At 49.7% G+C, this 21,390-nt stretch overlaps 3 protein-coding genes across 8 annotated transcripts in view; 2 read left to right on the forward strand and 1 right to left on the reverse strand.

Moving 5' to 3' along the window:
* The window catches only part of WWC1 (WW and C2 domain containing 1), a 69,830-nt gene extending 67,815 nt beyond the window's left edge, over positions 1-2,015 (forward strand). Inside the window, exons 21-23 of the mRNA XM_065690260.1 lie at positions 225-455; positions 639-760; positions 1,279-2,015. Coding sequence (XP_065546332.1) covers positions 225-455; positions 639-760; positions 1,279-1,345 — 420 coding nt within the window. The 3' untranslated portion in view covers positions 1,346-2,015. The remainder of the gene's footprint in view (positions 1-224; positions 456-638; positions 761-1,278) is intronic.
* Positions 2,016-2,734: 719 nt separating this feature from the next.
* Positions 2,735-21,347, forward strand: RARS1 (arginyl-tRNA synthetase 1). 4 transcript variants are annotated; one of them, XM_065690883.1, is made up of 16 exons: positions 2,766-2,806; positions 3,496-3,796; positions 4,018-4,117; positions 8,562-8,696; positions 9,197-9,385; positions 13,189-13,300; positions 14,275-14,375; positions 14,809-14,930; positions 15,240-15,360; positions 15,658-15,787; positions 16,099-16,203; positions 17,073-17,251; positions 17,781-17,890; positions 18,557-18,662; positions 19,938-20,110; positions 20,671-21,347. In XM_065690883.1, the coding sequence occupies exons 5-16, from the start codon at positions 9,233-9,235 to the stop codon at positions 21,284-21,286; spliced, it is 2,028 nt and encodes a 675-aa protein (XP_065546955.1). In that variant the 5' UTR covers positions 2,766-2,806; positions 3,496-3,796; positions 4,018-4,117; positions 8,562-8,696; positions 9,197-9,232; the 3' UTR covers positions 21,287-21,347. The 4 variants fall into 4 exon arrangements, with proteins under 4 accessions (XP_065546956.1, XP_065546957.1, XP_065546954.1 ...); XM_065690884.1 differs by lacking the exon at positions 3,496-3,796 and having other exon boundaries at positions 2,735-2,806; XM_065690885.1 differs by lacking the exons at positions 3,496-3,796; positions 4,018-4,117 and having other exon boundaries at positions 2,741-2,806; positions 20,671-20,918; positions 21,196-21,347.
* Positions 20,226-21,390, reverse strand: part of LOC136020139 (rho GTPase-activating protein 7-like) — a 50,868-nt gene continuing 49,703 nt past the window's right edge. For all 3 annotated transcript variants that reach the window (XM_065690879.1, XM_065690880.1, XM_065690881.1), the window contains one exon: positions 20,226-21,312. In XM_065690879.1, the coding sequence (XP_065546951.1) occupies positions 21,283-21,312 (30 nt within the window). In that variant the 3' untranslated portion in view covers positions 20,226-21,282. The remainder of the gene's footprint in view (positions 21,313-21,390) is intronic.

Here is a 21,390-nt window from a genome sequence, read left to right on the forward strand (position 1 = left end):
GAGGAAGAGATCTAGTAGAAGCACCAAAATCAAAATGCTTATCTATGAAACTTGCTTGAGTTCGTGCTTTCTGTCTTGAGGTGAATTGGAAAAGCAGGGTCCATAGTGATGCTTTGTGCCAAAAGAAGTGTTGGAAAGTAGGGTCTCATGATGCATTTGGCCTGTCATGGGGGAGTGGTCAGGACAGTTCTTATCCCTGTGTTCATACAGCCCTTCCTTTCCAGCCTTCAGTGAAGTCCTTGGGCTCAGAGCGCCTGATCCGCACCTCACTAGACCTGGAGCTGGACCTGCAGGCTTCAAAAACCTGGCATGATCGACTGGTGCAGGAGATCTCGGTGCTGAGGGAGCTGAAGGAGCAGCTGGAACAAGCTCAAAGTCAGGGTGAAAAGGAGTTGCCACAGTGGGTGAAGGATGATGAGAGGTTTCGACTGCTGCTAAAGCTAGTGGAAAAGCGAGTGAGTAGTAACTGCCTCTGGGTTGTAGTCACTGCATCTTAGAAACGAGGGGTTTGGGATGGTCAGGAAATGAAGCATTCTCCACTTAGAGCTCCATCAAGCAAGCATTTGATGGTGAAGACTGCAGTCCTTGGGTCCGGGCTGCGCTTGAAAACACAAACAACTCTTCCACTGTTTGTTTAGGTGGAGAAAGCAGAACACCAGTGTGAGCTGAAGGCTGATAAAATGATGAGGGCTGCTGCCAAGGATGTGCACAGGCTGCGAGGGCAGAGTCGGAAAGAGCCTCTGGAGGTGCAGTCATTCAGGTAATCCCAGGTCATGGGGAAAGGGCAGGAAAAGGGGACGGCTAGCATGGTTTCCTGTGGGTGACTGAGATGCTGATGAGGAAGGCTGGTCCTTGCAGAAATGCTTAATTTCAACAAAAACTTGTGTGTCTTTATATAAAAGTATAAGCTCTAAGAGTCAGGGAAACAAGCTGCAGCACTGCACACGATCACAAAGCAACCAGTAGTGCTCCAAATCACTCCCCATCTGGCACCAAATTCACAAATCCTTTGTTTAATCCAGCAGCAGCCCGTTGCTTCCTTAAGAAACATACCTTGAAAGCAGAAAACCCAATGAAAGCCTTTCTGAAATGGCTTTTTGGCAGCGTGGTGAGTCTAGCTGTAAGGATGCCTTCTGACTGATATATAAGTAAGAGGTGTAGGTCATGAGAGGGTGTGCTGCTGCTCCTCGTGGTGACAGTTGGAAGGATGAATCTGAATGTGTGATGGATGTTTCTAGCAAGACTTGTGTGGAATTAACAACCCATCATTCTCTTTAGAGAGAAAATGGCCTTTTTCACCCGGCCGAGGATAAACATCCCGACGCTGTCTGCCGATGACGTGTGATCACCATGAAGTATTTGCTTTCTGGACAGTTGGACACATGCCGTTTGGGGTTTGAAGTTATTTATGTGGTATTATGAAGGTACTGAGGCGTTTGTATATTAGAGCTTTTGTCAGTGTGTGGATGTTTTAAAGAGTTTTAGGTTAAAGTTCTATCATCACAGAAACCAGCATTAAAGTGACAAGATTGTATAGTTTGTATATTTAGGAATGTATTTTTGGGAAATAGAATTTTAAATAAGAACAAATGCAGCGTGAGGTGCTGTTATTCATAAATAATGCTGTTTAGACTTTTTGTACAGCTCTACCTTTTAGAGGTTTGACTGCAATAAATACCTTTGAAGGAACCTCACCCCTGCCTTCTATCATGTCCTGCATTGGACTCTCCACTGAGTGATGTGTTTTGTACCCCGTGGGGAATGCAGGGAGCCGGTTTGGACTCCCCAGTGCTGTGAATGAGTTCTCTGTGAGCTGTGAAGCGTTTTTGTTTCCTGCCAGGTCATAAGAGTAGGTGTGAAGTTGAGAATACTTGCACTTTTACCACTTGTACTGCAGCTCCGGTCTGTAACGGGTCTGGGGGGGGACGTGGGGAGCCCATTGAAACCACGCTGTGGGAGGAGGGCTGCGGTTTTATGTCCATTCTAGGTTTTTCCAATAAAGTGACCTTTCTGGACACCTTGGTTTTGTCTCGTGTGCATCTTCTCAGCAGCTGCCACCTGCATTGTGGGGTTCTTTGTCACTGGCTGGAAGCGCACAGCTTTTAATGTGTCTTGTTCTGCGTGTCCTTCGGAGCAGATTCTGGAGGTGTACCTGGTGGGTGTGCGCCGGAGTGACTTGGGTGCCCCTGGGCTTCCCATTTTGCTCTAAATGCAGGTGTTATGGGAGGTGCTGGAGCTGTAACTCACAAGCTGCCTTTCCAACCCAAACCGTTCTGTGATTCACTGACTGAAAGTACTCCTTGGTCACCCCTAAACCTGGGTTTGGTTTGACGTGGGGGTCTGGCACTGTCTCTGCCTTCCGAAGGGCTGTGATGAAGTGCAAATCTACATCGTGGAGCCAGCCTGGTGTGGGTTGAAGGGACCTTAAAGCTCATCCAGCTCCAACCCCTGCCCCGGGCAGGGACCCCTTCCACTGGAGCAGCTTGCTCCAAGCGCCTGTGTCCAACCTGGCCTTGAGCACTGCCAGGGATGGGGCAGCCGCCGCTCCTGGAGCCCGGAGGTGCCGCAGCTGCCGCCGGCAGGCACCGGGTCCCGCCGCTCGCACCCACTCCCGCCGGCGGTGGTGCCAGCCGCCGCACGCTGCCAGGGTCCTCCCTGCCGCACGGGGGCGCTGCCTTCTTGTTGCAACCTCTCCCCTTGCACGTGCACGCTGCGTGCTTTCCTCTTCTGTTGCGCCACTTCCGGTTCCGGCCGCGGGAGCATGGAGGCGCGCGTGTCGCAGTGCGCAGCTCGGCTGGCGCGGCAGGTGCGGGCCGGGCCGGGCGGGCGGGGCCGGAGCCGGAGCCGGAGCCGGAGCCGGAGCTGCCTCCGGGCCGGGGCGCAGGGGCCGGGGTGCGCCCGGCAGGGCTCGTGCTGGGGCTCCCTGCGGAGTCCCCAGACCCGCGCCGGCGAGGGCCGGAGCCGGGCCGCGCTGGGTGCCGGCCTCGGGAGCGGCAGCGCGGCGGGCGGGGCCCTGCGCAGCAGCCCGGGGGCGCCCGGGCGGGCCGTTGCCGCCGTGCGGTGCTGCGGGCCGGGAGGGGAGGCGGTGCCAGCCCTGCCCCGTCAGTGCCTGCGGCGATGTGACACCGGGTCAGACCGCCGGGGCCGCCCCGGTCAGCGACCGGTGCTCACCGAAGAGTACCGCACAGCGTGGGGTCCTGCAGAACTGTGCTGCCCCGGTAGCGGGTCGCTCAGAGATTCCGGGCGTTTGGCTTGTGGGGTTTTGTCTGCCATGCACAGGGGTTCTGAAGTCACTTTCCAGCAAGTTTTCTGTTCCCAGTTCGATCACAGGGTAAGCGCTGCCATGGAATTCTCAATGGATCTGGCTGTTGAATCTTTGCAACTCTTTTTTTGCCTTTGTTTTTGCATTTTCCCTTTGTAGCTGCTGGGAGAGGAGAGCGTCCCGGGTGTTCTCCTCTTGCTGTCACTGTGATCTGCTCTTTAATCCATAAACAGATTTCCGAAGAAGAGGAGAGTGTTCAGCTCTGTAACTCCAGGAGGCTGAAAGAGGCCACATGGAATTACTGAGCCTGAATCTACCTTTCACCTCGCTCCCAGCCACATCCTCCCTATGCCAGCTCCGGCACGAGCCCATGGTGAACCGGCTGGCAGGAGTCATGAGTTGCTTGGGAGAACAGCCCAACAAGGAGCAGTGTATGTGCTGAGTTACTGCGCTGAGCCGGCTCAGCAAAGGTGTGGCAGAAGAGAAGCAGAGATACAGCTGGTCAGGAGGCAAGCTGGAAGGAAAGGAAGAGAGGTGCTCTGCTCCCTTTGCCGTGCTTTCTCAGGCCAGTTACGCTCTGGTTTTTGTTTTAATGTGTTGGAGAAAAGCTCTGTCACGTTAAAGCCCAGAGACAGAAGCCTAAGCAAGGTTCTTATTAATTCAGTGGGGTCTTTGGAAGACACTCTGATGTTAAGGGAATACGTAGAGATGCTTTTGGTCCTATTGAAAAAGCTATAGCTTTTTTGTGTTCACAGGTAGGGGGAAGATTTCTAGTTCTCAGCTGACCAAAGAGCCCTTGGAGATGTCAGCATGGCCTCATGTAGTTCCTGCAGCTTCTCATGAGGTGGTCATCAGGTATGACCCTTTACTGGCAAGTTGTGATATGCCCAGGGCTGTGCAGGTAGAATAATCCCAGGGTAACACTTTGTCCTGAACAGCAGCTTTTCTGTTAGACGTTTTGTGGCTCAGAGGTGTGTTGGTGTTGTCTCCTTTCCTCGCTTGGTGGTCCTGTGAGAGGGGAGTTACAGGGGTTATCTGTAGTTTAATGTAGTGTTTTTTTTGGGAAGAATGTAGAATCTAGAGCATCCCTTTAATAACACCCAGTGCTCGCAGATGATTTGCTAGGGTGTTACAAGCTGTACCACAGCTACTGTCAGAAGAGGTATTTGTAGCATGCAACCATCTAAAGAGCTTTTTGAGATAAGCTCAGAGCGTGGCTGTGGGTGTGGGATCACGGAATCATTCCTCAATCATAGGATCATATCTCAAGTTGGAAGGGACCCATAAGGATCATGGAGTCCAACTCCCTGCTTCTCACAGGAACACCCAGCACTAAACCATATGACTGAGAGCATTGTCTGGATCCTTCTCGACTCCTGACAGGCTCCTCCCTAGGGAGCCTCTTCCAGGGACCCAGCACCCTTCTAGGGAAGAGCCTTTTCCTGATGCCCAGCCTGCCCTTCCCCTGGAGCAACTTCATTCCATTTCCTCGTGTCCTGTCACTGGTCACCAGAGCCACTGGGGCATGAGCAGCGTTCCCTCCTGACTGGCCCATGAGCCATGGCCCTCGCTGCCTGATTTGGCTCTGTGCTGATCTTAACCCCGTCCATTCTGCCGCTCAGTGTAGCCAGTGCTGAGCCCAGGCATTTCTGCTGTGGTTTGGGATTAAGAGTTTGTTTCATCACCTGTATTAGCTGTTGATGAGCTCAAAAAGGGAGACTGAAATGGCAGCAGCAGTGTCAGGGTAGGCAGCAAGGCCACCATAGGGAAGCGTTTTGCTTTCAGTTCATCCTCAAGTAACATAAGGACTGGTACTGAAAAGTTTCTGAAGAGGAGCACAGAACGGGATAGAACAGTGTGCCGGTCTGAGCTGACACCTTGGGCTGGTCACATTTGAAATGGGGCTGGTCTGAATGCCTCCTGTCTGCAGGTGTGGGTTTGCTGCTTTGGGGCAGTCATGGGAAAGAAGTAGATGAGACCTACTGACCTGTGTCATGGGTTTAGGGCTTTGTACCTCCTGCCCAAATCCAAGTGAGTAGGATACCAATTGTCACCCTGTATTTGTGTCGGAAAAGCTGTTTGGGGTAGATGTCTGCCCCAGAGGATGCTGATTCCTGAGAACCCTTGTTCTGGGTCCTGGCTGTGCACGTGGATAAACCTCTTTCCTCATCCTCTCCTGTAGTCTTAACAATGTGGAAGAAGCATCCAGTAAGATGCTGGTCATCTCAGCTCTTGTGAGTCTGAATGTGGACGCCAGAGGTGTTTGTGATTGTGGAGGGACATTAAATCACGTTGCTGTTGTGAAAAGTTTGACAGTGATGCTGAAATATAACTGAAATACCTAGTTATAGTTTTGGGGGAGGAGGACTAAATGTGAGCTGCTTGGGGCACATTTACTGGGTATGTGCCTGCTCATGGCAGGTGATTGGAACTGATCTTAAGGTCTGTGATTCTGATCACGATTCTGTGATTTTAATTTCAAAGGCAGAATGCAAGTGTTTGTCCTCAATGCAAAACTCTCCTCCAGGTCTTGCTAATCTCTCCTGAAGCCGGTAGCTTTGCTCAAGGGAAGGTAATACTGGGTGGACACAGATCCTATAGATGAATGCGACATGAAGAGGAGGAGATAGCTTTGTGCTTTCCATAAAGCACATTCTAGGGTTGGAGGGATGAGTTACTCGTGGCTCTGCTCTGGTGTTCCTTTAGGTCAGTTTGTAGCAATAATGATGACTCAGACCGACACGGAACCTGTAAAACGTTGCAGTGGAATCTCTCTGTGCTGTTTGAAACTTGAAGTTCAGTCTGAAAATCTTTCAGAGTAGTCTGTAAGTCACCTGAAATGCTGCATGGTCAGGCCTGTGAGTAAAGTAAAACATAAAAACGTGTTTTCTGCTTGTTATATAGGAGAAGGTATTTGTGTGCGTGTGAGAGAACAGTATGATTTGGAGGAGGGCTGCTTTGGATTACAAAAAACGAAGTAATAGGCCACAAGAGGAAAGGCTGCAATAAGCTGTTTGAAGTGAGATGTTTTGAGCTACAGCTGTGCTGTTCAATGCTTTCAGTTGCTGAAATGAAAAACCAGAGATTTTGATAACGGGTTTTATTCCCAAAGTCCTCTTCACATCTGAACCTGCAGGACATCCTGTTCTCCTGCAGTACAGGAGAGAGGCGGGCAGAGAAGTGTGCTGGAAGCTGAAGCACCAATGCAGAATGACCTCAAAAGTGGTGATTTTCAGCTTGCTTCATAAAACATGGGTTTGGCTCAGTTCAGGGGTTTTGAGCATCTGCACTTACAGTGGTGTCTGTGAGAGCTGTTGCTCAGGGGGATGTGTAAGACAAGATTTCATGGCCCAGTTTTTTCCTTAATTAAATATTTTGATTGTTTTCAAGCACCAAAGCAAATGAGCCCTTTTTTGTGAGGTTTGGTGACCTATTTCCCTGCAGGAGTAGCCTGAGCTGCCTCCTGCTGTGGGGTTCTGGTGGAGGAGAGCCTGAGGGGCTGGCTGACTGCCCCTGCTGCCTGCACCCACCACAGCAGCACTGAGACACCTGCACCTTCAGCAGCCTCCAGACTTGTGCTGGGGAGCCAGGTTTGTGGCTGATGGACACAAAGCCTGTGATGGGGGAGGACAAGAGGTGGCCACCAGCAATGAAGTTTCAGGTACTTGGTGTCTCTGGGGTCGGAGACACGACTGCTCCTTACAGCAGTTCCAACCACTGGGCTGAGGCTGCTGGCTGAAGTGTTTGCCTGTGACCCAGCTATGAGGTCTAAGGAGCACAGGGCAGTTTGTTTATGGAATGCCATCCAGAGGGACTAGGACAGGTTCTAGAGGGGCCCATGTGAACCTCATGAGGTTCAATGGGACCAAGTGCAGGATCCTGCATGTGGGACAGGGCAACCCCTGGTATCAACACAAGCTGGGGGATGGAAGGGTTGAGAGCAGCCCTGAGGAGAAGGACTTGGGGGTACTGGTGGGTGAAAGATTGGACAGGAACCCGCAATGTGCGCTTGCAGAACAGAGGCCAATCATGGTGTCTTGGGCTGCATGCAGAGGAGTGTGGCCAGGAGGTCAAGGGAGGTGATTCTGCCCCTCTGCTGGTCTCTGGTGAGACCCCACCTGCAGTCCCACATCCAGCTCTGGAGTCCAGTGCAGGAAAGACACGGACCTGTTCGAGCAGGTCCAGAGAAGTGCCACAGAAATGGTCAGATGGATGGAGCACCTCTGCCGTGAGGAAATGCTGAGAGAGTTGGGGTTGTTCAGCCTGGAGAAGAAAAGGCACTGAGGAGACCTTTACTGTGGCCTTTCCGTTCTTAAAAAGGGCCTGTAAGAAAGATGGGGAGAGGCTTTGTAGCAGGGCCGGATGCAACAGGACAGGGGTGGTGGTTTTAAACTAAAAGAGGGAGATTCAGGCTGGATGTGAGGAAAGATCTTTTACAACCTCGCAGGTTGCCCAGAGTGGATGCACCGTCCCTGGAGACATTCACAGCCAGGCTGGATGTGGTTCTGGGCAACCTGATCTAGTTGAAGATGTCACTGCCCATTGCAGGCGGTTAGACTAGTTGAGCTTGGAAGGTCCCATCCAACCCAGACTACTCTGTGATTTGGAGTACAGAGGCCTACCTGAAATTCCTGATTGCTGCTGAATGCCGGGTGTCAGTTTTAAGGGAGAAGCCATGGAGGAAAGGTTGTGCAGCAAGGTGGCTGTGAGTGCAGGCTGCAGAAATGGCCCTATAGATTCCCCTGTGAATCCCCCTGTGAAGCGGCATGCTGCACTTCTTGTCTGGGTTGCTGGGGTTGTATGAGTGGTTGTGGTTTCACCCTCTGCAGGAGAAACTGTGGCCTGTGAGATGATGAAACTGCCTGAAGAGCCTTTAGGGAGTTTTTGAAGCATCTTTATTAAATTCAAAAAGCTGGAGAAAGGGCTTGTTTGGGGAGTATGTTCTATTAGCACGACCTGTTGTCTGTCTTGCACATCTGTCTTGATATCTGTGAGATTGTTCTCATTGAGGTTTTAAGGAATGTCTCTGAATCCCTGGGTTTGACAGAAATAGAAACAACTTTAAAACATGAATCATTTGGGGGGACACAGAATGATATGATGTTAAAAGGAGAAGACATCTTTGTGCTTTCACATTTGAGGGTTGGGGGGATGAGTTCCCCGTGTCACTGTTCCGCTCTTCCTTTAGCTGTTAACCTTTGTGAGGCAGAACTAGAACTGCCTGAGATCTTGCAGCTCCTCACCTTGCCGTCCCCCCGCCTCCAGGCATGCCTGTGTGACAATTCCATTTGCTTTTCAGGAAAACGAGATCAGGTTGTTAACTGCAGAGATTGAGCGTCTGAAGAACTCCGGGTGCTTGGGAGTGTCCCCGAGTTTGGAGGGGCTGCGGGACGAGAACGCGAAGCTCAAGTATCGCTTGAACTTCCTTCGGAAGGTAAGGGAGGAAGAATGAATGCTGCAGCAGGTGGGGCTGGTTCTCATTAAGACAAGCTAAATAAGTGCTGTCAGTTGTCACAGCTAGTGCTGTGTGACAGTGTGCTCTCACTGCATCCCAGCACCTTCCAATGAAGGTGGCACATGAGATACTTCCTTGTTCCTCAAACAGGAACCTACTTCATGACAAGTGTCTGTAGATTTATAAGGCCACAGTATCACGTCTTGGCTGGTCATGGAACAGGCAGCCCAGCCAACATCTCTGCCAGATCACTGGCAAGGTGCAGCCCTGCACTCAGGGGAAGTGTTCATGCTGGGAGGCTCAACGGGAGCAGCAGTCCCTGAATCATGGCATTTTTCTGTCGTATTCATTGCTCCTGCAACGTAGCTGCTTCGTAGCCACATCTATCAGCCACGCTTTGCCAGGCAGCCAGGGAAAAAAGAGGCATGTAACAGCTGCCAGATGTTGTGAATTTAGCCTTCTGGGGTTTGTTTTTTCAGAGCCTTCAGGAGGAAAGAAGTAAACCAGCGAAAAGCATGATTAATATCAACAGCTGCCTTCAGGAGATCTTCGGAGCTGCTATTCAGGCTGCCTACCCAGAGCTAGAAAACCCTCCGCTAGTGGTGACACCAAGTCAGCAGCCCAAATTTGGAGATTACCAGTGTAACAGTGCCATGGGCATCACACAGGTAAATCTGACCAGTCTTACAAAGAGAACTAAACCTGGGGATGCCTCTGTTGGGAACTATGTGGTAACACAGGGAGAGTTGCAGTTGTGGACCTCTTTCAAGCTTGCTGCAGGCCTCTGGGCTGAGAATTCAGTGAGCATCTAATGGCATTTTAGGGGAAGCATTGGCCTTCACAGAGTAGATCCTTAAGCCTCTGGTTAGATGGTAAGAGAGTTACATGTGTGTCGCACAGAACAACTGCTCAGTTTGTGGGATCTAAATCAAACTGGGACTTAAGTGCTACATTGATTTACTAACTATGCAATTAGCTACCAAATAGTGAGCTGTATGTTTGGAACTGGTATCAGCAAAACAATAAATCCCAGTTCTGGGCAGTTCCAAATGTTACAAACACTACAAATCTCGGAATGCTCTTGTGTAGTGTGGGGGAAGTGTAGTGTCCCCACATCCACAGAGCTGTGTGCACACACCCCCCTCTCAGAGGAAAGGGGAGCTACGAATGCCACCCCGTTTCCGGGCACACCTCTCTTGGTGTGGGTGCTGCAGGTTTCTACTGCCCACTGACACATGGCAGTGAGAGGGGCCTGGGTGCTCCCTGTGTGCCCGGCTAGGGTTCAAGTCCGTGCATGCTGTATCCTGAACTACTCTGCTCTTGGATCTGGTGACATGGGTCATTGGCCTGTGTAGGGGCTGTGGTGTGCGCAGCATCTCCTCACAGTGCCCAACCAGGTATAGGCTGCTGCTTGGGCACTGTGCTGCATACTCCTCTGACTCCTTTGTTTCAAATACCTCTCATTAATTCCCTGGTTACAGCTGAATTTGGCTGATTTTTGGTGCATTCCTGGAAGCATTTTCAGTATTGTGACAAATGCTCTTTGAGGTGGATCTGAGTGCACTGTTCCATGCCCACTTTGTGCTCTTGTTCATATCTTACTGGCTGTTGTTATCCAAGCATTTGCTGAGGGGAGGCTGTGTGGGCTTCCCCACATCTATGGTTGGTGGCACCTATATTTTCTTCTAAATGAGCAAAAGGCAGGAAACGTGGGGGTGTTTGTTACGATTTTACTGTGAGGGTGCTGAGGCGCTGGCACAGGGTGCCCAGAGAAGCTGTGGCTGCCCCATCCCTTGCAGTCTCCAAGGCCAGGTTGGACACAGGGGCTTGGAGCAAGCTGCTCTAGTGGAAGGCGTCCCTGCCCATGGCAGGGCGTTGGAACTGGATGAGCTTTAAGGTCCTTTCCAACCCAAACCATTCTATGATTCGATGTTGTTCTGATCTTGGAGGTTTTCAGGCAGCTGTAAGAGTGGTTCCAATTTACAGAACATCTCTTAAGTATGTGCAAGGGAAGGAGTGGGTTTTCTTAACCTGGTTGGTATCAGTGGTCGCTTTGAATATTATGATGTTGCTGCTTTCTGGAAGGCATTTAACCAAAGAGGACCCAAGCAGAATAAGAGACACTTCGGAGTTGCCTCAGTGGGCTGGGACTGTGCTGAGGTAAAACCAGGAGGTGGTAGAGAATGTAGGTGCTAAAACACCCCAACTCTGAATGCATTGGTGCCTTTGATTGACTAGTTAGACTCTTGTAATTGCAGGTCTTTAATTTTGCAATTAGAAACAACTTTTTTAAGTGTTCTGTTGTCAGTTCACCATTCTCAATCTATTAGGCTGGTAACTTTGACGTGGAACTGACACACATGGAATTCTACCCAGGTTGTCACCTACAGCCGCTGTGTCTATTCTGCCACAGTGAGACTGACGCTTGGCAGCATCCATACGTGCTAGCCAGCAGGCTTCTGGAGCCAGCCCTCATAAATAGGTGCCATCTTCCCTTGGTCTCATGAGCATCATGCTGGGCCTGGGCTGCAGCCAGGGCAGCACTGGGTGACTGCACTGACGGGGCCTTGCAGAGCTTTGCCAGCTTTCTGACCGCTGCTTTACCCCAATTAAGTGGCTGTTGGGATTCTCGAGCAGTCCTGGCTTCCCGTCTCCACATTGTTCGCATAACTCAGTGTCTGAACAGTCCCCTTCAGGCCAGGATGTCAAGTCCCATATTGTCAGCTGTATTGAGGAGTAACAGTTCCTAGTGCTGGGCTTGCCTGTGGGGTTTGTTCCCTGAAAGAGCACCGTGTATGAGCTGGGTGATACTCAAGCGTGCAGCACAGTTAGAGCGTGTCAGCACAGCAGAGCCAGGGGTTGCAGTGCAGTCATTTCCCTCTGAGAGCAGCAGGTTCTGTACTTTACATCAGCCTAAATTTTAGGGTTTGACTGTGGGGCAGGTCTTCCATAGCCTCAGTCTCCCAGTGTCCCCTGCACAGAGCTGGAACACCGCTCACCACGACTGCCAGAGGAGCAGGACCTGCCCTGCTTGGTAGGTGCCCTGCAGCATCCTCTCCCTGTGATGCGCCCATGTGGAAACAGCCCTCACAAGTGCACATTGTTTTACTGGGAGCTCGTTAGCGTGTGAATGCTGGGGGTTGAGCCAGGAGCAGTGTTTACTCCTTACATTAATAGGAGTAGGGTGCCTGTTTCTGGAGTGGTTCAGATAACACGCCTGTCATCTGGTGTAACATGCCCATAATCTGCGTTTACATTTATTTTTCCTGTAGTTTGCACTTCGAGTAGCATTACAGGCAACAGAGGTTTTCTTTTCTTGCCCATGCTAAGCTTTTGTCAGCTTGTAAGGATCCTGTTATTATCAGCTGTATGACAGGTTAAATAGGAAGCTGAAACTGAAGTAGAAGTCATATTTTGCACAGACTGCAAGTTAGCAAATACAAGCAGTAGTGAGTATCAATTCTGAATTGACAAAGAGGTACATGCTGTTTGTCCTTGATGGGAGTGAGGGGATAGATTCTTTTCAAACACATCACAGTAAGAGTGGAAAATCATGTACTCAGAAACAAATGGTTGTGGTGGGTGCATGCAGTGTGATGTAGTGGTTCGCAGGGACAGTTTGGGCTGTCTCAGAGCGCCCTCCTGAGGGATGTTTCTGTGAGATTGTAAAGCTGTGTGAGAAGGTACCTTGGGAGTGGACACAGAACTTGTGGGGTTGGACTAGGTGATCTCAGAAGGTCCCTTCCAACCCAGACCATTCTGGTGCTCTTATTGTATGTGAACTTGCATCATGTTGTTTGAGTTCCTCCAAGTGGGCCATTGATAGCTGGAGACAAAAGGAGAGCTCCTTTACCAGCAGATTCTCTGATGCCTTTTGAAGAGAATTTGTCAGTGTTAGAATTAGGTTAGGTTGCTTGGCTTGTGAGATTTTGTTTATTTAGTCACTTCAGTATTAAGTCCTAGGTAGGGCTGAAGGTAGTTTGCTCTGCTTGCTTTTAATCATAAATTAGCAGCTTGCTCCGAAACCACACTCAGCATCTACTGCAGGCACAGCTCAGAACTTCAAATATGAATGCTGGCAGAGCTGCGAGTACCTGTGAGACTGAGGAATGGGGTTTTGAAGCAGTGTGAAGGACTGTGCCAGCTTTGGTTGTCCCTTTTCCTACTTTAGAGAGATAGGAATTTGCCAAACCTCTTAACAGTGTTTGAAAAATACCCTGGAAACTTTTCTTCTTACATAGGAACTACTCTTTAATTGTCCTTAGCGGAAAGGAGTGAACATGGTGGGTCTGGTTACACTTCTGCGCTATAGAGGGACTGATCTAATCTGACAAATTTGATGGAGATGTTTGTGTCTGTACATTATGAAGGCAAACAATCCTGAGGCTCTCTCAGTGCTGCTGTACCTGTGCTTTCTGTTTCTCTGTACAATATTATGGAGGAGTGAATGTTACCTGCTCTTGTGTTTCAGATACTGCTCAAAACCAAGGAACAGAAGGTCAGCCCAAGAGAAATCGCTGAGAAAATAACAAAACATATTCCTGCTAATGAATGCATTGAGAAGGTTGAAATTGCTGGGCCTGGTAAGGGAGTTCCGTGTTACACACTTTGTGTTTTAAAGCTAATAGGGCAATTTTATATTGGATGGTGATCAGGGAAACTTTAACTGTTCCGCAATTGAAAACTGCAGTTACAGGGTGAATTAGCTGCTTTTGTGTTGGGGAGCTTTGTAGCCCTCAGACTTGTGTAGAGCAGCAAATCTGCATCTGTATTAGAACTGGCAGTTGCCATCCTAAGCCCTTTCATTAGCAAGTTTTCCACTGATCTTGAAGGGACCAGCTTTTCTCCTTTGGTGGTGGTGATGGGTATCAGCCCGCATCATGAAATCACAGCAAAAATCCACATGCCCTTCTCACTGCTGCTGGCATGAGGAGGAGACCTTGGCCTCTCAGCACTGAGATGCTGCAGCAGCATGGAGGTTATGAATTCCTGCATCTGCCTTGTCCCTGTGACCCAGGAAGAAATACAAGGATTTCCATTCCTCAGGACTTCAGCATAAGCACAAAATTCACATGGCATAGCCCTTCGTGTGCTTGGGCAAAAGCTCATTCCTTAGCTTTGTGAAGCTGAAGTTAGTGTTGTCCCACAAGCACGGATTATCCCAGGTGAAATGGTGTGGTTTAGGATATTAATTAAAGAAAGGAGACAAAGCAGGATCTGGTTTTGCATTCTGCAAACCTTGGCAAGATTATTTCTTTTCTCATTAAAAATGTTCTTAAATTGTCATTTGAGTGACCGTGTGCAGAAAGGAGTGATGTCAATGGGTTAACTTGCAGTATCTATCTCCTGCACGACAGGCTGTAGTGCTGCGAAATACACTCTTGAAACTGGGAGCAGAATTTGTTCTCTAGTGACAGCTTCGTTGCTGTGTTGCTGAAAATTGGTTTTGGTTTGTCAAGGCAGGTTCCTGTGCTCTTGTCCTTGATGTGAGGAAACAAAAAGTGGTTTGAGGCACTTTTGCAGCCGCAGCACTCATTGCTGGTTTTCTCCTCTCCAGGTTTTATCAATGTCCACTTGAGAAGGGATTTTGTGTCGAAGCAGCTGAGCAGTTTATTGGTGAATGGAGTTCAGCCACCGGCTATTGGCAAAAGGAAAAAGGTACAGCAGTGAGTGCACAGGCATCCTGCTCCCGTAGGGATGAGCTGTGCTGGGCTGTGGGTAGCTCTGCAATTCTCCCTGAGGTGGTTTGTTGAGCAGATGTCCATGTCAGCTGCTTGTTACAGCAGCAAATGGGATGTGACTTAGGGACTAGGGCTGTAGGGTGGGCTGTGCGTATCTGGTGCGGTCTCTGGTGGGTGAGCGACAGGGCTCCCGGGGTGGGGAGTGTTGTGCCAAGCTCAATCTGATGGGTGCAGCAGAGCCCCAGGCTGGAAGCCTGCTCTCATGTCCCCCGCGGGCCTTCTCTGCTGCTGTGTGCTGTTGGCACTGAAGGGCGTGAGGGTCAGCCTCGTTCCTCCAGCAAAGCCCAGGTCAAACACACAGTGTGGTAATGACTGCTGCTCTTTGTTTGTCCTCTGGTGCTGTGTGTAAGGTGGTCGTGGATTTCTCATCCCCTAACATTGCAAAGGAGATGCACGTTGGCCACCTGCGGTCCACTATCATTGGAGAAAGCATGTGCCGGCTGTTCGAATTTGCTGGCTATGATGTTTTGAGGTGAGAGTCCATTTGGGGTGTGCTGGGCTTGCTTGGCTGAGTGTGTGCAGTATCTCAGGGCTTTGGTATGTGCTGTCTGTTTATAAACAGACAACAAATAATCCTTATTGAGTGTTAAGATACTAAGCTGATGGAATATAGTAGGTTGGGAATGAAGATGGGCAGAAGCTTCATGCAGTGAAACTGTGGGTGTTGGCCTGGTTTTGGTATTGTTATGTGCGTTTCTTCTTTTAGGATGTATGTTTCTGAAATGCATGTGTTTTAAAGCATGTTTGCAAAGTCATTATTGTGCTTTTCAATTGCTTTAAGGTTAAACCATTTAGGAGACTGGGGCACCCAGTTTGGAATGCTCATTGCTCACCTCCAAGACAAATTTCCGGATTACTTAACAGTTTCTCCTCCCATTGGGGATCTCCAAGCTTTTTACAAGGTACTTGTAGCAAATAAGTGTGATGTTTACATCAACATTGGAAAAGCATATTGAGGAGATTTACAAATTGCAGCATAGCTTTTGAGAAACAAAAGAAGTGATCACTGTTAATGGGTTATTGCAATAACCTGTCACTGGGTGATGAACTGTGGTATCTGGCATTGAGTTGTCTGTATGGGGCACCATCAGAAGACTTTGTAAGCATGCCGCCTCTGTCTTTTGAGATGAGTGTGCTTGGAGAGCCTGTTACCCCTGTTAGCTTGTATCAGGGCTTTCACGGAGTGTGTTTCCCTGTAGGAGTCCAAGAGGCGGTTTGACACAGAGGAGGAGTTCAAGAAACGTGCCTACCAATGCGTGGTGCTGCTGCAGAGCAAAACCCCCGACTTCATCAAAGCCTGGGAGCTCATCTGCGACGTGTCACGGAAAGGTGACTGCCACGTTCAGGAGCATGTCCCAGCAGCAGAACTGTGCCTTTCCTCACCTCTGAGTCTGAGCCCATGCTCTGGTTTTCCTTTGAAAATCACTGCCATGCTGCTGGGAGGAGCTTAAAGATAAAAGCCAACACAACCAAAGAACTGGGCTGTCTGTGGAGCGTTGTCTCTTCAGTCTTGGTCTGATGGCTCGACCGGGAGATGGAAAATGCCTCTGGGGACTTGCTGTGCCCCCTGGTAAACATATGCCACTAATTCCTACTGTGTGCATTTAATGGAAGCATTTTGTTCTGTTTCCCTCCTCAAGAGTTCCAGAAAATCTACAACTGCTTGGACATCACGCTCACAGAGAGAGGAGAATCGTTCTACCACGAGATGATGAAAGACATCGTGAAAGAATTTGAAGATAAAGGTGAGGCTTTTGGTCTCAGAGTCAAAGTAACCTTGAGGTAACCTCAGTCCTGTGCCGTGAGGCTTAGAACTGATGTTTGTGAAATTCCATGTTCCCCAGCCTTGCTCTTTTTCACAGTCACATTTCCTCAGTGGGTCTTTTGTGGCTTTTCCTTCCAGAGAAGCATTGGCAGAAGTGATTCTTGCATGCTTCATTCTGGAAATCTTGAATCATTGTTGCTGACGCCAGAAGCAGTTTGTGATATTTGTAGGTGATGGTGTGAGGTACTACTGGAATTCATTGTATCCTTAGTAAATAGTGAAGGAGCAATATATGGCAGGCTGCCCACAGTTCGTGTTGTGACTGAACGGGAACTTGGAGAGAGCTCTGAGAAGACAGTGGTGTTTTTTGATTCTGCTGACTTTGGGACTGGCCAGAACCTAAATGGAGCATAAAAAGTCTGGGTTTATGTGTTCCTTGTCTGGGTTTGGCAGTTCTTGAGTCTTGCCATCTGAAGTGTTTGTGCTAAGTCCTTACTGCACCTCTGTAAAGTTTCTGTTGCCTTCAGCGCCACACTTTGTGATGCTGGTTTTGTTAAAGGTAGATCTGGATGCCAGGGACAGGAGTTCTCAAATCCAATTAGGTCTCTTTTGGTAAGGCCAGATCTGTACAGATCCACTTCCATGTGCATAGCCTTGAGTTTTGGCTGTGACATGGTTGGTGAGGGAGTTCATGTAGATGTATTCATATTTTGAGCCATTAATGATTTCATAATATGGTTGCATGGCCTTTTCTTTCTGGTAGCATCCAGGAAGGGGTGTTTCTGCACGTGCTGGCCCACAAAGCTCCATGTGCAATACAACACAGGATGTTTTCCATTGATTTTCTAGGATTTGTCCAGGTTGATGATGGCCGGAAGATCGTGTTTGTGCCAGGTTTCCCTGTCCCATTGACGATCATGAAATCAGATGGAGGTTACACCTATGACACATCTGACTTAGCTGCTCTTAAGCACAGGCTGTGTGAAGAGAAGGCTGATATCATTATCTATGTTGTTGATAGTGGCCAGGTGAGTGTGTCACTCTCTGTCACTGCTGGTACAAAGCATCAGAAAGGGTGTTACATGGCAGATGTAACACTCATGTAGACAGAAGTCTTTAGAGTTTTAGTGTGTATATTTACTCTTGTCCTCACTGGTATAATGGTGAATTGAGTTTGGTGGTCTCCATGTATAGACCCTAGAAGCAGTTGATTAGGTAGAGACCCAGTTTACCACTGGAGGTGGGTGAAGCCTAAATCTCAATAGATGAGTCTGGAATGGGATTTATGATGCTTATACTTTGGTTGCTTCTTACCTGAAGACATGCAGGGTTGTCAGCTCCATATATGAGCAATGATGGGAATTTGCCAGTTACTGCTTCTCTAAGCCAGGAAAACTCCTGGAAGCATTGAGCATTCTGAAGTGGCATTTGTCTGTGGAGCTAGAAGCATTTCAGGTGTCATTGTGAAAGCAGCATTGTGAAGGAGAGAAAGCTGAGAAGAAAACTGTCCATGGAGGAGTGGGTTGAGAACCAGTTGTTGGCATTTGTTCCTTGCAGTCGGGGCATTTGCAGACAGTGTTTGCGGCTGGGCAGATGATTGGCTGGTATGATCCTAAAGTAACCAGAGTGGCACACGCCGCGTTCGGAGTGGTGCTGGGAGAGGACAAGTAAGTCTGTGGATGTATTTCTTCCTCTGTTTGTGCTCTGAAGAGGCTGTGTGAGTGAATGCAGAAGACTTGCTCTTGTTTGAAGACAAGTATGTATGTGTATGTGGCATGCTAAAAAAACCCCGCAGTGCATCCCATGCTGTTATTTGTAACTGTCATTTCCTTGTGTCAGGGTCCTTGAGCCACCTAGTCACTGGTGCTGTGGTCAGGTTGCCTGACTTCTTCTGCCTGCTGTTGATAGAGGTGCACTGGGAATAGCTGGTGGAAGTGCAGAAGAAGCTGATAGGAATACAGGGAGATGGCAGTGGTAAAGGCCGTGATGGCCATTATTTGCTACCTGCCTCATGGTTGATGAAACGAAAGCTGGAAAAAGAACCTCTTGTGTCCTGGTCTGCAGGCAGGCCCTTGTGCTTCAGAGCTGTTCTAGTGTCTCTGTGAAGGTGTTGGTTGAAGCAGTGTGCTCTGACAGTCACCTGCCACTGCAGATGGGCTGGGTTTGCTGGAGGGTAGTTACAAAATTTAAGGTGGAAATGCCTGCAAGAAGTTCTGATGCATGTTGTGATCTGCCTGGGTACATGCTGACCCTGGGTACACGCTGACCCTGGGCAGACAGTGGAAGTGGTTTGGCCTTTTATGCAGGTGGTCATTTTGGCTCTGTGTTCTCAGGAAGAAGTTCAAAACTCGTTCAGGGGATACAGTGCGTCTTATAGACCTGCTGGAGGAAGGGCTGAAACGAGCTATGGACAAGCTGAAGGACAAGGAGCGGGACAAGGTACTTGTGACAAATTGCTTATCTTTCCTGAGAACTTCCCAGATTTGTTCACTAACTTATGATTTCCACATTGTGGATGTGAGCTGAGTGTGACTACTTGGTAAGCAGGTAAGGCAAGGTGCCGTCATGGGGAAAGAAGAGCATCCCTGAACACATGGCAGTGGTGAGATCTGAGCTGCAGGCAGCACACTGGCCTCTGGTACTGCAGAGCTCCCTCAGGAGAGGAGGGCCTGGCAGGACAACTGGTCTTGCTGGTGCTGTGAGGCCTCAGCAGTGTGATGGCCACAGCTGTGACTGCCCCAAGGTGCAGGAGGTGGGGCAGAATGGAACGTTGCAGCCTTGGCCTGCTTGTCTGCAGTGACTGGTGGTAATGGGTGGCCGGGGATCTGCAGGGGACTTTGGCTTCACCTTTTCACCTTGGGTGCTGTGGCTAAGTTTCCTGAAAGCCCTTTGCTTTGCAATGTCCTTAATGACATTTCTGTCCTGCGTCTCAGTAGCCTGGAGAGAACTGAACAGTGTGGGACATGGAATGGAACAGAAGGATCACACTGTCTACTCACTGTGTGAGTCTGAAATTGGGAAGCACAGCTCCTTAGTGCTGTGCAGTGTAGGTTGAAAGTGAAAGATCCCTTTTTAAACAGGAGCACAAGAAAGCACATTAAAAACCACCTTGAAAATCTCACAAGGGATCATTTGAGCCCAACACAAAAGTGCTTTGCCGTGCTGACAGGGCAAGGTTCCACCAGAGAGGGGTTTTGTGTCCAAAATTTGTTAGGGTGGTGAGACACTGGAATCGGTTGCCCAGGGAGGTTGTGAGTGCTCCATCCCTGGCAGTGTTCAAGGCCAGGTTGGATGAAGCCTTGGGTGGGATGGTTTAGCGTGAGGTGTCCCTGCCCATGGCAGGGGGGTTGGAACTAGATGATCTTGAGGTCCTTTCCAACCCTAACTATTCTGTGATTCTATTCTATTCTATGATTCTAAATCCTCTATAAAGGTAGGAGGGCCGCATGTTTATGTGCACGTGCAGTTTGTAAGAAGCAGGAACACATTATCAGCACCAAACCTTTGTGGCAGACACTTCGTCATGGAGCCAGAGGTCTGATGGGCCTTCACAAGCCAAGGGAGTCAGCCTTAACCTGGCAGGGCTGCAGGGCCGTTGGATTGCAGGGGAAGTGAGGGCTGGAGCCATGCCGAGTGGCCAAGGCTGCATGTTGTGGCTAGTGATACCAACGTAACCTCCTTCCTTTTGACTTATCTGTTCTGGAATTGCAACAGGTCCTCACAGCGGAAGAGCTGAAAGCTGCCCAGACGTCAGTCGCTTTTGGATGTATTAAATATGCAGATCTCTCCCACAACAGACTAAATGATTACGTGTTCTCCTTTGACAAGATGCTGGATGACCGGGGGAACACAGCTGCTTACTTGCTGTATGCCTTCACCCGCATCAGGTAGGTTGAGAGTTGTTTGCATTTGATCTCTGCAAAGGGAGATGTGGGGAAAGGGGTGAATTATTGCATCAGTGCTGCTAAGGGTGGTTAGTAAGAGAAGCCAGCTACACCAGTATGCACCGTAGGAAGGGTTTTATTTGTCATTGGGAATGGTGTCATCTGTTGTCTGCAGCAGGGCTCCTCTGCACCACACGTCCCAGGCCTTTAACTGGTTGGGAGGAACTGTGGGAGTTTCAGTAATTCCATCAGAGGCATTGGGTGTTTGGGAAGGGGTGAGCCTTTGTTCCAGCACCTCCTCACCTCGGTTTATCACCATGCCCCATGCAGACTTTCTGGCACCCTGAGCTCTGGTTTGTGTGGCAGCATCAGCTGTCCTTCCGGACACTTGTGCCCAGAACATGTCCCTCCCTGTTCCTCTGCAGTGCATTCCAGGGCTGACTGCTGTCTTCTGGCCTGGTAACCGGAGTGGGCAAGTGAGGAGGCCAGTGGATGGCCAGTGCTGGCCCTGGCAGTGGAGAGGTGGGACCCTCACAGGCAAACTCTGGTTTGGGTCATTGCAGGGCCATTGCCCGCCTGGCCAACATTGATGAGCAGATGCTGCAGAAGGCAGCCAGGGAGGAGGTGCTCATCCTGGACCATGAGAAGGAGTGGAAACTGGGCAAGTGCATCCTGAGGTTCCCCGAGATCCTGCAGAAGATCCTGGAGGACTTGTTATTGCACACGCTCTGTGACTACCTTTATGAGCTGGCCACCACCTTCACTGAGTTCTACGACAACTGCTATTGTGTTGAGAAGGACAGGCAGAGTGGTGAGTGCTGGCCATGGGGCTTGCTGCTGCAGAACTGCTGTTACTCATGTGGGAGGACTGAAGGTGGCTGGCACAGCTTGTGGGGTCACCGGCCTGTGAGCAGGTGGAGTAGAGAGCTGCAAGCAGCCAGGCTTATGGAAACGCAGGGCTCGTCAGTCTGCCTGGCTTGGGAGGGCAGAAGAGGGCTCAGCCAGGGCCAGGCTGTGAGCAGAGGGGGTTTCCGTGGGGAAAGCGGTGTTGATTGTCCTGCTCCAGCTCCCATGGTGATGTTTTGCAGGCCAGATCGTGAAGGTGAACATGTGGAGGCTGCTGCTGTGCGAAGCCACTGCCACTGTCATGGCCAAAGGATTCGACATCCTGGGGATTAAGCCTGTGCAGAGGATGTAGCTGTTTCCTGTGGGGTGACAATAAAGGGACTGAACAACTGGAGATGTCTGTGTCTTTTGGGGTGGGGTTGTGGTAGGAAAGATGC

Source organism: Lathamus discolor, chromosome 10 (genome assembly GCF_037157495.1).
Source record: "Lathamus discolor isolate bLatDis1 chromosome 10, bLatDis1.hap1, whole genome shotgun sequence".
Taxonomy (NCBI): Eukaryota; Metazoa; Chordata; class Aves; order Psittaciformes; family Psittacidae; genus Lathamus; species Lathamus discolor.